General features: G+C 49.7%; 1 protein-coding gene across 1 annotated transcript in view; it reads left to right on the top strand.

Moving 5' to 3' along the window:
• NECTIN1 (nectin cell adhesion molecule 1) overlaps window positions 1–15,457 on the top strand; it is a 63,311-nt gene extending 47,854 nt beyond the window's left edge. The window contains exons 4-6 of the mRNA XM_054592435.1: window positions 102–219; window positions 2,459–2,610; window positions 11,451–15,457. Of these exons, the coding sequence (XP_054448410.1) occupies window positions 102–219; window positions 2,459–2,610; window positions 11,451–11,998 (818 nt within the window). The 3' untranslated portion in view covers window positions 11,999–15,457. The remainder of the gene's footprint in view (window positions 1–101; window positions 220–2,458; window positions 2,611–11,450) is intronic.
• Window positions 15,458–18,588: the final 3,131 nt, after the last annotated feature.

Here is an 18,588-nt window from a genome sequence, read left to right as displayed (position 1 = left end):
GTCACTTCCAATTTTAACCATTTGCTGTCTGAGATTCTCTTGTCCCCCATGTCCTGCTCTCTTGACTTCATTCTTTTCAAACATCATCCTTTGCCCCACAGATGAGCCCAAGGTGACCATTGAGGGATTCGATGGGAACTGGTACCTGCAACGGATGGATGTGAAGCTCACCTGCAAAGCTGATGCTAACCCCCCAGCCACTGAGTACCACTGGACCACGTAAGTGCTGTGGGGCTGACTGGTCCTTGCAAGGTACCTTCCTGGTCACAGAGATGCCCACCCACGCAACCTCCAAGGGCCTTAGGCAGGGAGGAAATTGGGGTACAGGCTCAGGTTTTCTCAGTCAGAAGGAGAGGAGCCACAAGAGACTCCCACACACACACATACACTCACGTGTTTGACAGAGTCATGGTCAGTGGGACAAACCATTCTGCCAGAGGGGGTTTACCTTCTGTGATATACCTCTCTTCTGCTCCCTAAAAATTTTATCATTTTCTGTTGGTGATTCAATCTGAGTCACTGCCACCTGAGCCCCTAGAATTTATTTTTATCAAAGTGTCCCCAGGAAAGCTGGCTTTTTGAAGCATTCCAGAGCTTTCTTTGCTCCTATTCCTTCTTACCAACACCCCTGGATTCTCAGGGAAGAGGCAGCAGTCAGCTTAGAATACCTGTGTTCATAGAGCACTCATTTCCTATCCCATGATCCCATTCTTGGCTTCACAGTCTTTAGGCCTGACCCTTGAAGGGTTCTGTCTCCCCCAGTTAGTGCTTATGGCTTGAGCCAAAATTCTTCCCAAAGAAGGGCTCGATAGAACACACAGAGAGACAGGGGTGTAGGTGAAGGCAAGAAGAAGCTTGACATGGGTGGTCAGAAGACAGCTGTCCAGATTATATCTACACTCTTTTCCAGGAAGTAGGAGGCATAGGATACTCTGGCTACTTACCTTTTACTTTCTGGAATCAAAAGTGATCCTGAATGGGCAGGGCCTGCTTGCCAGTTTCAGCTTTGTGGACCAAGCGTTACCGAACAAAAGGATCCGTTGGGGGGTGCCCAGATGCTATTACCAAAAGAATGACACACTCCTTCCCTGGGATCCCTCGGTTGTGGGCCCTTTCCCCGCTGCCCTTGGAATTATGGCTCTGAATGGCAGAGTTTGATGAAAAGGAAAGGAACTATTTATTCAAAAGTTATACAGGTTTGATTAATGGCTAAATGTCACCCATAAACCTCAAAATCCCTTCAAAACAATCACCAGCACACACACCCTCCTGCCTTTCCCCACTTTGCCCAGTTAGGCCAGTCAGGCCAGTCAGGGATACCATCCTTCAGAAGAAAAAGAACAGAAGTCCGGGGCTCAGCTAGGCAGGCCTCCTGCAGTTCTCAGCACCATCCACTGCATCGCCTCAATCTCCTGCTCTTAATCCATAACCATGTGGCACCTTCTCATGGCCCACTAGCAGGAGTCCTTTCTCCCCTCTTTCTTCCCAGTTGGTCTGCACATTGTTCCCCAGAGTCTGTGTCCCTCTGTCTCTCCTGCAGGCCTGTCTCTCCTCTTTCTCTCCAAGTTACATTATGTGTAAGTCTTTTTTAGCCTTCCTGATTAGCTTTGGTGATATGCAAAATAACCCTCTTTGCATATGAGGAATGAAGCTATCCTGTTATTGACATGCAAAATAACTCTCAGGGGCCCTGCTCAAGGCTGCCTGCCCTGGGGTGGGGAGAATATATTTTTCTTGGACACCCCAATCTCTGGACCCCATTACAAATACCCTTTGCGGGGGTCCTGGCTGTCCCATTACACAAGGACCTACTAAGTCCCACAGAATAATTGCTTTGTGACACTGGGGATCAGGAGGAAGGGAGAAAATTTCCTATGTTCTGAAAACTTCCAGGATGCTCCCAACAGGAAAAAGTCCTGTGACATGCCCAGCAAGGAGATAAGATAGTGAAATGGAGGAATTCCTAAGCATAGGTCACACCTCATTACCTGAGTAGCTTGTTAAAATACAGATTCCCAGGCCATGGAACCAGTGGTCCAGCTTCAGTCAACCTAGAGTTAGAACCATGACATATGTACTGTTAACCAGCTACCCAAGAAACTAGGCATCAACAATCAGGAACCATGAGTATTAGAAAGAGCGCTGTGCCAGGAGTCCAAAGATCTGGGTAAAGCTCCCTTTCAGTCACCTGCTCTCTGTTTCCTTGGCCTTGAACCTCAGGTTCCCTATCTGTTATCTGCCTAATCTATCTGCATTTCAGAGCTGTGATGATCAAGTGTGAAATGCTGAATAATGTAAAACTGCCAAATGCAAGAAATTATTATTATTGTTATTGCTTTTACTCCTTCCAAGATAGACCCTACCAATTAACTCAGAAGAAGGGCTGCTGGTGGGCTTGGAGCCACATGGGTGGCACAGGAGAGTCATAATCCTCTGCCCTGTTTCCCAATCCCTGCAGGCTGAATGGTTCTCTCCCCAAGGGCGTGGAGGCCCAGAACAGAACCCTCTTCTTCAGGGGACCTATCAACTATAGCCTGACAGGGACCTACATATGTGAGGCCACCAACCCCATTGGCACCCGCTCAGGCCAGGTGGAAGTCAATATCACAGGTAGGAACCTGTATCCTTCCCTGCCTCTCCCCCCCACCCACTGCTTCCTCTGCAGCCATCATCCCCCACCTTTGGGTTGTTTTGTTGCAGGAAACTTGTGTCTCCTTTTCCTGCTTCTCTCATTCTTCCTTGAACTCTGGCCATTGGTCTATATTTGCTTTTTTCTTTCACCTGTTTAAGGCTGTATGTGAGACAGTCAGGGTAACCCTCAATCAGGGAGAGGAAGTAAGTGCTGTCTACAGCAATGATGTTGATGGTAGGGATGTTAGAGACTGCTGCCATGTGATGCTAGATTCGTGGGGCTGAGCTTATAGGTGGAGTTCATCTCCTCCACACTGTGCTTCTGCAGTTCAGGAAACCTTCATAGGCTGGAAAAGGCTTGCCTCAGCAAGGATATTGGAGGGAAAGCAAGGATATACAGCACAAGGCCATGGTGGTTTGTGTGCTCTGACACTGAATTGCTGTTTTCCCTGCATTTTTCTCCCTGTCAGTGCAGATGGAAAGGTTCATCCACCTAACCTTTCAGAGCAAAAGGAGGACATAGGTTAAGATGTTCTGGAGGAGGAGACTTCACATGGAATAAGAAAGGAGCATGGGCTTCAATGTATGGCAGATGGGACTCTGGTCAAGCCCTCATCTGTAAAATGGGGATGCTGTGAGGTGACTTGAAGGGTCAGAATTATACATAACTTAGGCTAAGTACTTAGCACAGACCCATCTGCCAATAAATGGCCCATGCTCTATGATTATCTTGACCTCTATCGTTATTATTAAGGGAAAGATCAAAACAAACCAACAGCGGGATAAATTGTCATCACAACTTCATGACAGGAAGAGGGAGTGACTTTAACATTGTACCTAAGCTAGATGCAGGGTGAGAAAGTGAACAGAAAGTGACTTTGTGTGGCTGCTGAGATGATTAAAGTGACATCGGAGGGTAAGTTTCATGCACAGAATGTTAGGCCAGGCTCAGAACAGTAAGTGAGATGGAGGTTACTGGGCTCTAAGTGAAGGGCTTGGGGAAACCCTGAGGCCTGTCTTAGGAATATGAAACCTCCTTTGTGGTACAAGGCCTAGCTGCAGAAGGAGCAGGCAGAAGCAGTCCAAGTACTACACTTAGCTAGCCTCAGGGCAGTTCTGTCACCTCTCTGGGCAGAGAAGGGTTCTGGAGCCACTTGTCACTTTTTCTTTTCATCTACTCTCTGCCCTTGGCCTTCAGGCTACTTAAGGGAGAGGAAGTATTAAAAGTGGAACCTGAGGACAGCTGAGGCAGCCCCTCCCTCAGGCTAGGGTTTAGTGTTCCCAAAGGTTGACAGGAAGGGAGGGCTAGAGTCAAAGACTTCTTCCTTCCTGGAGAGAATTTGAGCAAAGCTTGATTAAAGCCTCATAGTGCCTGAGCTCTGGCCCTGGGTCTGTGGTGGAAGACATGGATGAGCAGTAGTGATGAGAGAGCATGACCGCCCCAGAGAGAGGCTTGTCATGGGAGGGATAGTGCAGATTTGGCCTGAGTGTGTTCACATACTGGCTCTTCTTGGTTGTGTGGCCTTGAACAAGTCCTTCACCTCTCTGAGCCTCAGCTTCCTAGTCTGTAATATGGAAATAGCCAGGTTTTTACAATCACATCAAATCTATATTCTACTGCCTGGTACATGGCAGGTAGTTCCTTCATGGGGATACCTCTCTCTCAGGTGGACCACCCATACCACCAATGCACACTGCATCCCCCACTACCACCAAGTTCTCCAGGGAAAGTACTGATTAGAAAATCAGAGGATGAGGCCAAGAAACCAAGGAGCAACATCCTCCCGTTGACCCTAATTCCCAGCATGAGTGGACTGCCCAGAGGCCAGAGGCCCTTCTAGGCTTATGTGGCTCATGGTACTGCTCAGCCCCAGAAACAGGGCTGGGGCAGGAAAGTCAGGCCTTCATTTTCCCAAAGCCCAGGAGGATACAGGGCGACTGTTTCCTCAGTACAGACTACTCATCAGGAAGTCACTCCAGATCTAGAAGCAGGGAGGAAGGCAAGGGTGCATTTCCCAGGCCCTGGCTACAGAGAAGAGAGGAAAGGAATGAAGAGAAACTGGCTGTGGAGGTGGCCATCTTTCTAGGAGTCAGGCCTAGGCAGCCTTTGGGCAGGTGGTCACGCCTTAGGGCAGGTTGGCTGGGGCTTCCCAGGGCACACAACATGTCCTCCTATGCTCCCTGGAGGTACAGAGTGGGACAAGGTTGTTAACTAAAGACACACACATGGGCGGTGAGAAGGGCCTTGCATAAGGGAACTCTGTTGTTGGCAGTCCAGTTGGGCAAGAGCCATGGAAGCATGACATGTCCTGAATCATTGATAGGCCCAGGAGCTGTTTAGCTGGTCACCCTAAGACAAGGTCTGACAGCCCCATCAGGAGAACTCAGCCAGGAAGCCCAAACCTTTTCAGAGTTATTTGTTCTTGTGCTCAAGGGCAATCTCCAAGCAGCAGCCAGCCCCACCAGCCTTTACTCCACATTGACTAGTGCCTGTCACATTCTCTGGAGGCCCACTGTAGGAGGCACAACCATGCCCTGTGCTCTGAAGCCTCACTGGCCTAGAGGGAATGCATCAGTGAGACAGATAAGTGGAAATTTAAATTTTCATTCTGTCCATCCATTCAGGTAATAGCTTTGCCCTGAGTGCCTATAGAGAGGAAAATGAAGAGTAGTTGGAGCAGGGACAGAAGGTGTGCAGAGGAGAATGTGTCACAGACACATGCGTGTACAGGTCATGTATGTCCCTGCCTGCTGCACCACCTGCACAGACACACTTTGGCACAGGATTCTCAAGGTCCCAGATCCTGGAGAAGGTGTTACTTGAGTTGTTCCTGCAAAGATGATTGAGTGGGCAGTGGTGGAGGGTAGGAGTTCTCAGGCAGGGGAAGTATGTGGGAGGAAATGGAAGGAGTGGGGCTTGCTTTCTGTTGGCCCAGGGGAGCCTCTGAAAGGCTCCTGCAGAGAAGCAGTGTGGCAGAGCAGGTGGGTCAGACTGAGCAATTAGGAGGCTTTGTGGATGGCACCTGGGGACCAGTGAAGGGCTGTAAGGTAAGGTTTTTCCCAGTGGGAAACAAGAGGCCTGGGCTGTGACTGTCAGGATGAGAGCAAAGGAGACAAACTCACCCGAATTTCCACAGGGCCTGGGGCTCTCCTACTGAGGAGCAATTTCACAGGGTTGGCCAAATAGTCACAAAATAAACTACTGAGCTCCCCTCTACTTTCCACTTGGGGGTAATGCTGAGGATGGGGATGGGTGCTTGGAGTATGGTTTTAGCCAGACAAAAGAGGCCAAATTAGGCGGAATCTATGTCCCTGGGACGGGATGTCAGGAAGGGAGTGTCCAAGTCACTCCCAGAGCCAGTCAGGGAGGTCACTGGGGGTAGGGTGTTTATCCCAATTCCCATTTCTGGTGAAGTTAAGAGAGCGTACCCATTAGGTAAGGGATTCTTCAGACCAAGGGTTGGTGGGGCTTCAAGGTCCATCCCTAGGAGGGAGGGGGTGTGTGAGCCTGTGAGTATGTGTGCCTGATCCTGAGTATGGGTATGTGTCTCTGAGCAAGTGAATGTGTACCCACAGGCAGGCACATGGCCGTCTGCATGCTGAGTGCACACATGGAGCCTGTGGCTGTGCAGTGGGCACGTGTGCCTTTCTTCAGGCTGGGAAACAGCAGTGCACTGGGGAGTCTGTGAGGAGGCAGCAGCACCTGCGCCCCAGGGGAATACAGTTCTCCTCCAGTGTGATGAGGCTTGGTCTGCTGGTCTGACAGATACACAGCTGCTGCAGTTGCAAGGGGAAGAGAGGGGCTTCTTGCCCTCCCTGTAGCCCACTGCACTGCACACCAGCAGATGTAATTCTCTCAGCTTCCTAGCCCAATCCTCTGATGCCTGCCCACATTGCTTTTAGAAGCAAGTACAAATATTTCTTTTTGACCCCAAGCCTTCTCCAGATCCTAGACGCAGACTGTAAACTCTAACTCTTCACTCCACTTCCCATCCATCTGAAGTCCTCACAATCATCCACCTACCTCAGGAATGCAGAGTCCCCACTGCCTCAGAGGGGAGGCCGCAAGCCTTCAGGAATGGGGGCTAAGCCGCCCCCTTTGTAAGAGGATATGAGGTATGCAGGTGGACCCCTGCCAGCAAGCACAAGTGAGCCCACTGCTCAGCTCTTTTCTCCCCTCCCAGCTGCAGCTATTGAGGCTGTGCTCCTGGCACAGAGACAGCAGCTACTGGCTGAATGTGACATCTGGAGGGACAGAGTGGGAGGGGGCAGGTCCTCCATTCCCTACCAAACAGCCCCTTCTGCTTATGAATTAATTAGATCCCTATATCTACTATTTTCTCCTGCGCCCTCCCTGAGCATCTTCACTCTCAAGTCTGCAATGATGGAAGGTCATCTTAGCCATTCTTCTTCCTCTACACAGGCCTTATCCTAAAGCAGCCAAAGCAACAAGGATTCCCTTTGGTCCAAAAAGCTCCCTAGCTATCCTAGGGAGAGTAAACCTCATTAGAACTAGAAAAAAAAAAGTTAAATAGAAGGGCCTAGTAGGGAAAGAGACCCAGTATCATCTTTCCCCAAGCCACCTCTCTCCTCCTCCAGTCACCTGCTCCAATGAAATGAGGTCCCCAGTGCATGCATTTCTTTGAGTGTCTCCAGGATACTTGCTCTGCCTAGAGCAAGGCTCACCTATATGATATAACCTTGTCTTTAAACAGTTTATTCAACTAATTCTTGAACTCCAGCCACATGCCTGGCAATCTAGGTGTGTGGGGACACATAACTGAGCCAAAAAAGTCCCTGTCCCTATGGAGCTTACATTTTAGCACAGGAGAACAGACAACAAGCAATAGATAAAATACATTTGAAAAATTATATAGTCATTTTGAGAAAAGAAGAGCCTCATAAAAGGGTCCCAAGTGTTGGGGGTGGGGGTTTGTGAGCTGTAATTTTGCATAGGGTAGTCAAGGAAGGCCTCAATGAGAATGGGACACTTGTGCCAACCCCTGAAGAAGGTGAGGGAGTGAGCATGGGACACCTGTGGGAAGAGCCTTACAGGGTTGCAGAGCAGCCACTGCCAAGGCCCTGAGAGTACCTGGGGTGGAGAAGAGCAGGAGATGAGGTCAGAGGTGGAAGGCAGAGGCACAGATTATGTGGAGCATATAATCTCCCCAGACTAACAGGATTTCTGTGGCTGTTGTGTTAAAAAATAGTCTATGGAGGAAATGAGTGGAATCAGGCTAGAAAGGTGGCTATAGAAATAATCCAGGTGAGAGAGAGTGGTGGCTTGGATCCTGGTGGTGGCGATGGTAAGAAGTAATCAGGTTCTAGATTTACTTGTAATACAAATGTACAGACTAGTTGGGATACCAGCCACTCTCATGAAACAGGTAATACTGTAAACTCTACCACATTGTGATTAGTGGGGTCCAAGAAATTCAATCTAGTCTAGTAAAGTGTAGAAGAGCTTTATTTTTATTGGGTCTCTGCCATTGCAGAAAGCATGAAAGTAAATGTAGTGGAATTCACATTACATGCCATTGTAACACACTAAATTGAGTCAATCCCAATTATCTTGAAGATTCACTCCCTCCACCCTTCTCAGGCATTCCTGCAGAAAAGGGAACCTCAGCCATTTGAACACTGGCAGAAGGACAGGAGCCAATCCTCACTAGTTTGCATTTGTCGCAGAGTGTGTTATCACAGGCTCTACTATAATATGTCAGTGTATGATTAATGGAATAGCCTTAACTATTGTTTATACCATAATGAGAGGTATAGACCATTAATACAAAAAACTGTAGAGAGGGAAGATAAGTGTGAGTTGAAGAAGAGAAGGCTGAACAGAGAGGGGCTGGAGGACTGGGATAGGCACAGGGTGAGCAGAAGCACTTCTGGAAGAATGGACAGCAAGAACAGGGTGTCAGCCAAGCCCAAGATCAAGTTACGTGATGGAAGCTTTGAAGACCAGACTAGCATGTGTGACAGGTAGTAAGGAAATCATTAATAGTCTTGAGAAAGGGAGTGGTAGTGAGTACACAATGAAAAATAAGACTGGTGATTGTGGCTGGAATGGCTAAAGAGGGGCAGAGACTGAATGAAAGTGGGAGATTTAGGAATCTAAGACAACACTAAAACCTGGCATAAAATGTAAGATATTGAATAGGAAGGGTCAAAGATAAATGAAGATATAGGCCGGAAAGGTAGATAAATGATGGTGAGAGTTGTGGTGTTGATAGGAGAGAGTTTGGAGGGAAGATGGTGAAACAGATAGACACAGATGGGTTGAGATGGTGGAGAGAAGTCCAAATGAGGATATGCTAAAGAAGAATTTCCAAAGTATGTACCCAAATGAGAATGGCCCTTGAGTCTGGAAGGGTGGGGTTTATGCTCTAGTAGGCTGGGGAACACTGCATCCTCCATGTTTCTATTGGAGTTCACAGTGTACTTAAAAAGATGAAGGGCTCTGATGCTTTGTTTAAACCAACATTCCCCAAAGTATTTAACCCCAGTATTTTTGCCGACATCTAAGCCAGTGCTTTGAGATTCCATGGGCTACAGTTTGGGAAATATCTTCTGAGAGTCCTTTGGAGAAAAAGTCCGAAAGTTTGAAAAGCTAGCAGGATAAAGGTAACTTATGACCCTGGGCCAGGTCTGTCACTAGGAAAGTAAGCAGACAGTAAGGGCTGAAGGTCCACTGATGGAGTGTTCAGCCAGGTGGCTGGAACATAGCTCAGGCCCAACAATGCAGCCAGAGACAATCAGAGAGGAAAGCCAAGATCTGGGAATTCTTTTATTATAAGGCAAGGGAAACCTTTTCTAACTCCAGGCCCCATGATCTCTTCTCATTTCCTGAACTCCTGAGGCACTTTCTCTGCCAGTGACCTGGACATCTACATACAGCTTTGTCTCTAAGAATGTCCTTTGATCCCCCAACTAGGTAGTGAGTTTCTTGTATCCTGTGACAACTAGCAAAGTAGATACTCAGTACATATTTGCTGATTGGGTGGACGGATAGATGGACAGATGAGTAGATGGGTGGATAGATGGAGGAGGTGAGGAGGGGAGAGAGCATTCCTATATGGGGTGAGAACTGAAGAGGTAACAGGCAGGTGGAAGGTACAGAAGAGGCCAGCTGCCTCTTGGGTTCCCCTTATGGAGGCAGCTCCCACCTCATGGGAAGCAGGGCTGCCGCCCCTTTAAAGGTAGTAAACAGATGAGACCTGGTGAACCAGAGGAACCTTGAGGTTCCAGGGATACTGCTTTGGAAGGAGGCAATAAGGACAAATAATTCAATAAATATTTATTGGGCAGCCACTTGGGGCGCTGCACTGAGGACACAGTAGTCACAAGTAGTTGAGCTTCTCTCTGCCAACTCCTGCATGTGAAGAAGCCAGGAACACATATGGAGAAGTGTCTGGGTAGCCCCAGCTCAGCCATGTGCCTGAGCAAATAGCCTCCCCTTCTTTGGCCCCAGTGTTTTCATCAGCCCATCCAGCCTGAACTCCTGGAAGGCCTTTACTCTTCTCTTCTAGAATCTCTGCCATGCTCCTTACCTGCTGTAGATAACACCACACACTCTCACACACATTGGCTGGCCAGCTTCTGGGAGAAACAAGTGTCTCATGGGAGGAGCAGCATTCCCCTGAACTAGGTGAAGCTGAGTCAGGGAGAGAGCTGGCAGAAACCAATTCCTAGAGGCTGAATGCTACCCAAATCAACCCTTTACCTTGGCCTGAATAAAGGAAGGGTGAGAGCATGGGCACTGAGCCTCCAGGTTTGCCTTAGACCTGCCCATCAGCACCTCTGGACCTAGGCTAGCTATGGTCTCCAGTGCCACCCTGTGGTGATGGTGGGAACCACCTCCCTCATCCTCTCCTTGGCCCCTTTTTGCCTCTGGGCTGGCCCCACAAACAATGAAAGTCACCCATTCAGCCTTCTCTTTCCTTCCTCCCACTTCCTTTCTCTTCTTTTCATCTTTTCTGCCTTTTGTTTCCATACCATCCTCAGTATGAACATATTTGGACACACAAACTCATCACATCAGCACAGGCATATGGGCTCTCTGTGAGCACAAGGGGTGTGTGCCTGTGCATATGCCCTCTGAGTATACATGTCATCTTTACTATATACTCCTGTGCTCTCATGTCCCATTTCTACACATCCATTCTAAGCATCTTATGCTCATGGCCCAAGCTGGTAGCATCTCTGGCCTCCACCTTGCCCTGTGGGGCCAGACCACAACCAACAACCACAGTCCTGGTGTCTGGCACTCACGGACATCTATGGGGTCAGAACCTGGGAACCTGTCCCTTCCCTCTACCCTATGAGCAGATGAAATCAGGTGGCACCTAGTGACCAGCTGGTGCTGGGCAGAGGGGCAGTAGTGACATTTGCACAGGCTTGTCATGCAAAAGAACCAACATTGCATCACTGATGGCTTTGGGAGTTCTTTATCCCCTCTAAGCCTCTGCTCTCTGTGTGTTAAGTGGAAGTTGATAGCAAACACACTTCACAGGGTATCATGATAGTGACTGCATCTAGTGAACACTGGTCTGGCACCTGTGCCTCCCTGCACTTCTAGTGAGGATGATCTGAGCTGGCACAGCATCCATGGAGACTCTGGGGCTACACAGCTCTCTCTTCCTCTCTTCTCTCTTCTCTGCCAACACTCCTGCACATTGGGCTTCTCGAGGGGAGAGTTGTGGAGGAACTGGAGCTGCCCTTGGGCTCACCTTCTGGCCTTTCCCTCCCCTACCTCCCTCCTTCCCTTCCACTGAGCAGACAATGACACTGTACCTCCATCTCTTTTATTCCCCCAGAATTCCCCTACACCCCATCTCCTCCTGAACATGGGCAGCGGGCCGGGCCAGTACCCACGGCCATCATTGGGGGCGTGGCAGGGAGTATCCTGCTGGTGCTTATTGTGGTTGGCGGAACCGTGATGGCCCTGCGCCGGCGCCGTCATACCTTCAAGGGTGACTACAGCACAAAGAAGCATGTATATGGCAACGGCTACAGCAAGGCAGGCATCCCCCAGCACCACCCGCCCATGGCCCAGAACCTGCAGTATCCTGATGACTCAGATGATGAGAAGAAGGCCGGCCCACTAGGAGGGAGCAGCTATGAGGAGGAGGAGGAGGAGGAGGGTGGTGGAGGAGGCGAACGCAAGGTGGGAGGCACTCACCCAAAATATGACGAGGATGCCAAACGGCCCTACTTCACAGTGGATGAGGCAGAAGCCTGTCAGGACAGCTATGGGGACCGGACTCTGGGCTACCAGTATGACCCTGAGCAGCTGGACTTGGCCGAGAACATGGTTTCTCAGAACGATGGGTCTTTTATTTCCAAGAAGGAATGGTACGTGTAGTCCCCTCTCCAGACTACATCCCTTCTGTCTTCACTCCTCTCCAGCCCCACTCACACACCTGCCTGACTCCCACCTGCCCCTCACCACCTAATCCTCCACAAACTGACAGGAGACTCGCTCAGCTGCCCAAAGCCAGACCCTCACTTGCTGGGAGCCATTGAGCCTTGGGCAGATACAACCTGCTTTGTTTTGATTCCCACTCTCCCCCACCCCCCTGTCCCCTGTTCTCCCCAGGATTTCATGCTCATTGTGACTTTGATGTTCCTGAACCTTTCCTCCCCAACTGCAGCCTCCTGCCCTCTGTGCAGGGCACCGATTCTCATCTTGTATACCTAGGCATCTGTTCCTCCAGGGTTTGGGGAGCCAGCCCTCCCCTGTCCCAACACTGGAATTTCTCTATGTTCTCTCCACTAGGGGAAGGAGGCTGCAGAGCCTCCCAGAGGAAAAGCCTCACCCCCAGATGCTGCTCTTTTGTTCCCAAGAAGAGGGAACTCAACACCCCCAATGTGAGCTGACGCAGCCGGGAGTTTGAACCCCGGTCTAGACAGCAATTGCACCCAAGAGGTAGTGTGTGAGGTATGGCTTCTCTGAAGCACCCAGAGTTGTCTGGGTAAATCAAGTTGAATAGAGTTGAGGTCCCACCTGGGGCCTTCGGCAGTATGTTTTCCTAATGAGGTTGGTTTTATATATTTTTTCCTTTTTATCCTGCAGACAGTAATGTCCTACATGACCTTCCTCTTTACCCCAGTTTTTCCCCACAGAGTGGGACTCCAAGGTGGACTCTGGCCCACACTTCCCACACAGCTCTACTGACACAATACATGTACCCACATACACACACACCACTCATGTCTGCTTCTGTGCACCCCTAGGGGTACATACCTTACCCAGGCTGGACACTGCCCAAGGCTTGCCTCTCTGCTCCATTTCTTCCCCCTTCCCAGTTGACAGTGGGGTGGCCTTCAGAAGCTTTCAGGACAGCTGAGACTATGCCTCCAATGCCTCCACCTAGGATCTCAGGCTGGCCCTAAACTGCTTCTTACAGCATGGAAGTTCCTCAGATTTTTCTTAGCTATTCAATGCTAGCAACTCTTGATTCTCTTGGGGAGTCAGGGCTGGGATCCCAGAAGGGAAACGTGTCCAGGAGTTAGAGGTGAGCAAGTAACCAGGTAGAGGGCATGGGGAGGCTTCCTCCCCTGTGTTAGCAGCTCTGCAAATATAGTCACAAGACTGAAAGATGTAGGTAGCACCTCACCCACAAAGGCCAGAAAGTGCAAGGGGAGTAGGGGAGCCAGGGATACCGAGTCAAAAGCTCCTACTTGCTCCTGCTCACCACTCTCTACTTCCTGCTCAGCTATCCCTGGTCTTTGTTTTGAGTGAGGGCACCTTGGAGAAGCTTTCCCTTTGAGTTGTAGAATACCCCCTTGAATGGGGTTCTGAGTTCCTGTCAGCCACCCAAGACTCAGTCTTCCCAAGACTCAATCTATAAAATGGGGGAAGACCCCTCCCAGCCCTCTCAGTTCCCCTAGCTCAAAGTGCCTCAGTTCCTCCATCTGCCCACTGATTGCTCCCTATACCCCACCCCTGGCACTCTAGATAAGAAAGATCCTGGGATGGGAGAGGCAGGTTCATGCCTGCCCATTAGGATTCCAGCTAAATCAGCCTAGGGTGTCAGGAGCTCTATGGGATGGCAACTCTTGGGGGGAGGTGACAGACCACTCTGTTCGCCACTAATGCTAGACTGCCCTGCCATAGGCTTCCCAAAAAAGCTCCCAATTCCAACCTCCACCCCATTTCTCCCCTTCCTGGTGCTGCTATTGGACCCCTAGCCAGCTCCATCTCGGCCCTAACAACCCTGGGCCCACCAGGTGGGCCACCCTCATCTGGCTGCCACTGCCCAAGCCACCCAGTAGCCACGTAGCAGAATTCTGAAGCCATGCCAGTCCCGGGGGCATTTCTCCCCTCTCGGCATTGAGGGTACTGGGAGGGTACTGGATAGAGTGGAATTAGGGGAGAAAATTCTGGGATCTTTCTAGCCATAGGGCAGAGGAGGGGTAGAGGAGCTGGGCTGCTTCTCCCAGCAGTATTAGTGCCCCCCCCCACCAGGCCAAAGGACCATTTTCCATGTTTTACCACTGCCCCATCCCACCTCATTCCACTCTGACTCCTGTGTCTGGTCCCCTTGCCCCAAGGCAGGAGGAAATCCCAGGGGCCTGCCTGATGGAGCCATTCTCTGTCCCCTTGAAACCATAAGACTGAAAGGATTCCTCCTGTGTTGACCTGACCCTACACTGCCTACCCCTATTTCTCACTTTATGATGGACTTAGGCCCCCAGGCCCAGCCAAAGCACTGAGTCCCCTTAAGTCACCTCCACACCCTCCCCTCAAACAAAGCACAAATTGTTGTGCCTGTGCCACACGCATGGGCCACATGGGAACTCCTGCCTAGCCCAGAACCCAGCTGCGACACTACCAGCAAGGAAGCTGCTCCCCAAGGCCAAGAGTAGACATGAGGCTGGGGTAAGCACTTGGGCTGGAGTAATGGGGTTTTCTGTACCCCAAGTTTGTGGGCATGCAGGCACAGCTACTGGGCCCACAGACACAGCCTCTGACAAAGGGAAGGTGTAGCCCATCAGAAAGAAGAGGATGTTCTCCTCCATGACACCAGCATGAGCGAAGCTTCTGCCCTTGCTGGAAAAGAAATAAACTTGGTATTCATTGTGCCAAGAGCTTCCCAGTTGTCATCCTGCCTCTGCTTGCCCTCCCTATCCTTGCCCAGCCTCTATTCCATCTATACTTGTATTTCCTTAAGATTTTGATGTTCTAATGTGTAATAGAAACTTCTGAGTCCTTTCTCTCAGAAGAATCTGAAAGGCAGCAGCACAGGAATGCACATGTAGCCATCTGAGACCCCGCCCACAAGCACATGGGGCACACACCCCCAACAGACCCCCAGCACAGGCAGAGGCGCACACACACACACTCAGGCATGGCAGAGGAATGGGTTGGTCCTGCTGAAGCCCTTGAAGATAAACAGTGATTTCCCAGTGCTCAGGCCATAAGACAGACTCACAGAAGCTGTGTCTCTTGGACATGTGCCCCTCTGCCAACCCCTTCCTGTGTGCCCAAATCACTGGTGCAATAATTCTGCCATTCTCCAAGCAGAGGAACCAGGGATTGTGTTAGGTGGGTATGGAACTCACCTGGGAGGAAGGGAGTGCTTCCAGGCCTCCTGGAGGGCAGACAGAGTCCTCCAAAGTCTGACTGCCACCAGTAACCCTCTCCTGATGAATAGCACGTAGGTATCACCCAGTCCCCACATATCCACAGGGTGCCATGCACTGCCGACGGGTGCCTGGAAAAACAGGCCTGTGCTGCTGCTGCCCAAGTGTGAGGCCAGAGGAACCCTGCCCACTGGTGCTTCAGCTCTTCCCACTACTGCTGTGAGGAATGGGATTCTTGGCCGGAAAAAAAAAAACAACAACACAATTTTCTTTTTTGTATAAATGAAAACAAAATCCAGGAGAAGCTGCCACCCTCCCCTCTGAATGTGAGGCATACACTTTGCTTCAGTTTCTTTGTCCATATTTTTGTCTTTGGTCCTAGGGATGGCTCAGCAGATTCTTCTGGTTCTGACCCAGGGGTGTTTGCATCACCCTCTTTTACTTATATTAAAAAAAAAAAGTAATGGGTTGAAAAATGTACTGAGGGAAAAAAATGTACTTTTTTATAATAAATGTTTAAAACAATGCTGGCTGCCTCGTGTCACTTCTTTTATCTCCATGGAGTGGCTGTGCCCTTTCTCTAGGCGGCCACAGGAGTGGGGACAGGGCAGAACTGGAGACCCACCCAGCACCATAGTTAAGGAAAGGGAGCCTCCATCCCCAATATCCAGACTCCATGGTTCTGGAGCAGTGATGCAAACCCCTGCAGGAACCCTAAGCCACCGTCTTGCAAGAGCCACAAGAGAGAATGTACATGTCCAGCCTTTGTCCTCACCCACAGCTCACAGTTGCCATTGAACCATCTTCCACACAAAGACTTTGGATAGTAGCACTCAAAGGATTTAGCCTCTGCAGGTGTAGGCAGGGGAGCCTTTAAGGATGCCTGACCTGAGAGGTCAGGGGCTAGAATCCTCTGCCCTCCTGCCCCAGAGCTGCAGAGATCTCACTGAGGCCCTTTCATTTCCACTTCTCCCTGTACTCCCCCCAACAGCCTCCTGTGGCTGTTTGGAGAAGAAAACAAGCAGTGTCATACCTATTGTGTTAGACAGATTCCTTGGGACAGGTAAGAGATGGGAGCTTATTCTTTCATCTGTTTTGAGGATACTGCCAAGCCCCATCCCCTGTAAGCTCTCTCTCAGACCCAACTCCATCTCTCCAAAGCACTGGTTGCAGGGAAGTTCTTACAGTTCCTTAGTTACCTACCCCCTCCTCACTCCTGCACCATCTGTTTCCCATCCCCTGGGCTGGAATGCGGGACAAATCAGTGCTGGGGTGGGAGTGGCAGAGGCTTCAGTGACTGCCTGCTCTCAGCCACCCCGGTAGCATTTCCTTTCACTGAAATTCACACCATGCAACACTGAAAAAAGGGGGTGGGGATGTTGGAAGCCAAGGAGGCTGCTTTGCAGAAAGCCCTCCTGGTCCACTCTGGGGCAAGGCCAAGTCCTCTACACCTAGGATTGGGACAGGATGTAGAGCCCAGGGCAGATGGTTGCAGGCATGGAGAAGAAGCCAGCAGCTGTTGGCAGCTGGCTGGGCCCCTCACTGAAAGACCAAATCCAGCACCCTAGATTTAGATGTTGATACTTGAATGAGATGCAAATTGGTTAAGTGGTTACTTCCTCAGTTTTCTAGGCTGTCTGTTTAAGTTAATTTTTAATTTGCACAGGCAATTAAATGCTAGTTACATTATTAATATATTGGAAGAGAGCAGTGGACAGACATCCTAATTGGCATTTAACTAGAGCATTCCAGAAAATTAACTAAGACTTTCTCCTGCAGTGGAAGGACAGCAAGCACAGCCTCTGTCCCTGGCACAATTAGTTCCAGGCATAGCCTCTGCGGGCTGGAAAATCCAGACCTGGCCCCTTCCCCCAGGATACCAAGAGTCCAGAACACACTTAGCTGCTAGTTGAGCTAAGCTTAGGAAGAACTTTCTGCTAGTTAGGCTCCTTCCACTCAAATCTCAACACTCGTCCTCAGCCCCCCACCCAACCAACACTCAACAGAGCAGAGGACCAAATGCTGAATGGCCTGGAGACAAGACCCACCTGGGGTGTGCTTATGATCACCCAACCTCAGCTCTGGGCCCAGGACTGACATCTGGGTGGTCAGAGCTCTTCTCTCTGGATACCATGGAGGCTGCTTTCCCATCCTCCTTACCTTACCTGCTCTGGTTGCAGATGGCTAAGGGAATGAACTTGATGAACTGAGGTATACATTTATTCACTTACACATTCACTCATTCATTTGGTCACACTGAGCCAGGCACTGTGACAGTCTTACCCAGAGTCTCTACTTTTAAAGAGTTCAGATCCTCCAGGAGTCTCAAATTCCAAAACAGCCAGTGCCATGCTGGATGTGGGCCGAAGCAGAGCTGTGTGTAAGACGCTATGGTGGCACAAAACAGGAATGGCTACTTTTGTTTGGGAAGGTCTGAGAGGTTTGATGGATGAGGTGACATTTCCCCTGGGCTTTGAAGGATATACAGGAGTTCTTCAGACCAGAGGTAAGGTAAGAGTATTCCAGGCTGATTGAGAATTTAGTATCTTATATTAGTTGTTCTAAAAGAGGTCATCCTAGTCCAACATGAAACCTAGAGAGGAAACTATGGTTTGGCAACCAGACCATCAGAAAGCATGTTCTAAACATGCTCAAGGGCAGGACCATGTCCTGAGAGCAGTAGGAGGGTGGGAATCTATGGTAAGGGGGTGACACTGGCCCAGCTCCTGGGGGATACTATATCTGACACATTTCATTCCATCCACATAGCAGTGCAAACCCCATGGGCAAAACTGACCTTGTCAGAAGCACAGTCAGGGCTGGGGAAAGGGGAAGATTTCTTTGAAGAGGTGGTACATTTCTTACACCAATTTCAATATGTGTTTTCTTTTCCCACATAGCCAAGCATTTAGCTAAATTTCAACACTACCTGGAGGTAACATCAGATGCCACAGGCTAAGTGCTCAATCCCACAAAACTACCCCCACTTCAGAGGCCAACCACAAATCCAGGTGCTTCTGATTGACTGGCTATAAATCAGAGGTCCCCACAACCCCCTTCATGTGTTTTATTAATTTCCTAGAGTGCCTCACAGAATTTAGGTCACCAGTTTACTCACTAGATTACTTGTTTATTATAAAAGGATATTACCCAGGAACAGCCAGATGGAAGAGATGCATAGGGCAATGTAAGTGGGAAGGGACATGGAACGTCCATGCCCTTTCTAAGCGTGCCACACTCATAGTGCCTTTATGTGTTCACCAAATCCAGAAGCTCTCCAAACTCTGTCTTTTGGGGTTTATATGGGGGTTTAATTATGTAGGTATGATTGATTAAATAATTGGCCATCGGTAATTGAACTCAATC

The sequence above is a fragment of the Pteronotus mesoamericanus genome, unplaced genomic scaffold, assembly GCF_021234165.1.
Source record: "Pteronotus mesoamericanus isolate MK-2021 breed Mesoamerican mustached bat unplaced genomic scaffold, CSHL_Meso_final scaffold_36, whole genome shotgun sequence".
Lineage (NCBI taxonomy): Eukaryota > Metazoa > Chordata > Mammalia > Chiroptera > Mormoopidae > Pteronotus > Pteronotus mesoamericanus.
The sequence above is the reverse complement of the archived record's forward strand: the minus strand, read 5'-3'. Positions and strand labels throughout refer to the sequence as shown.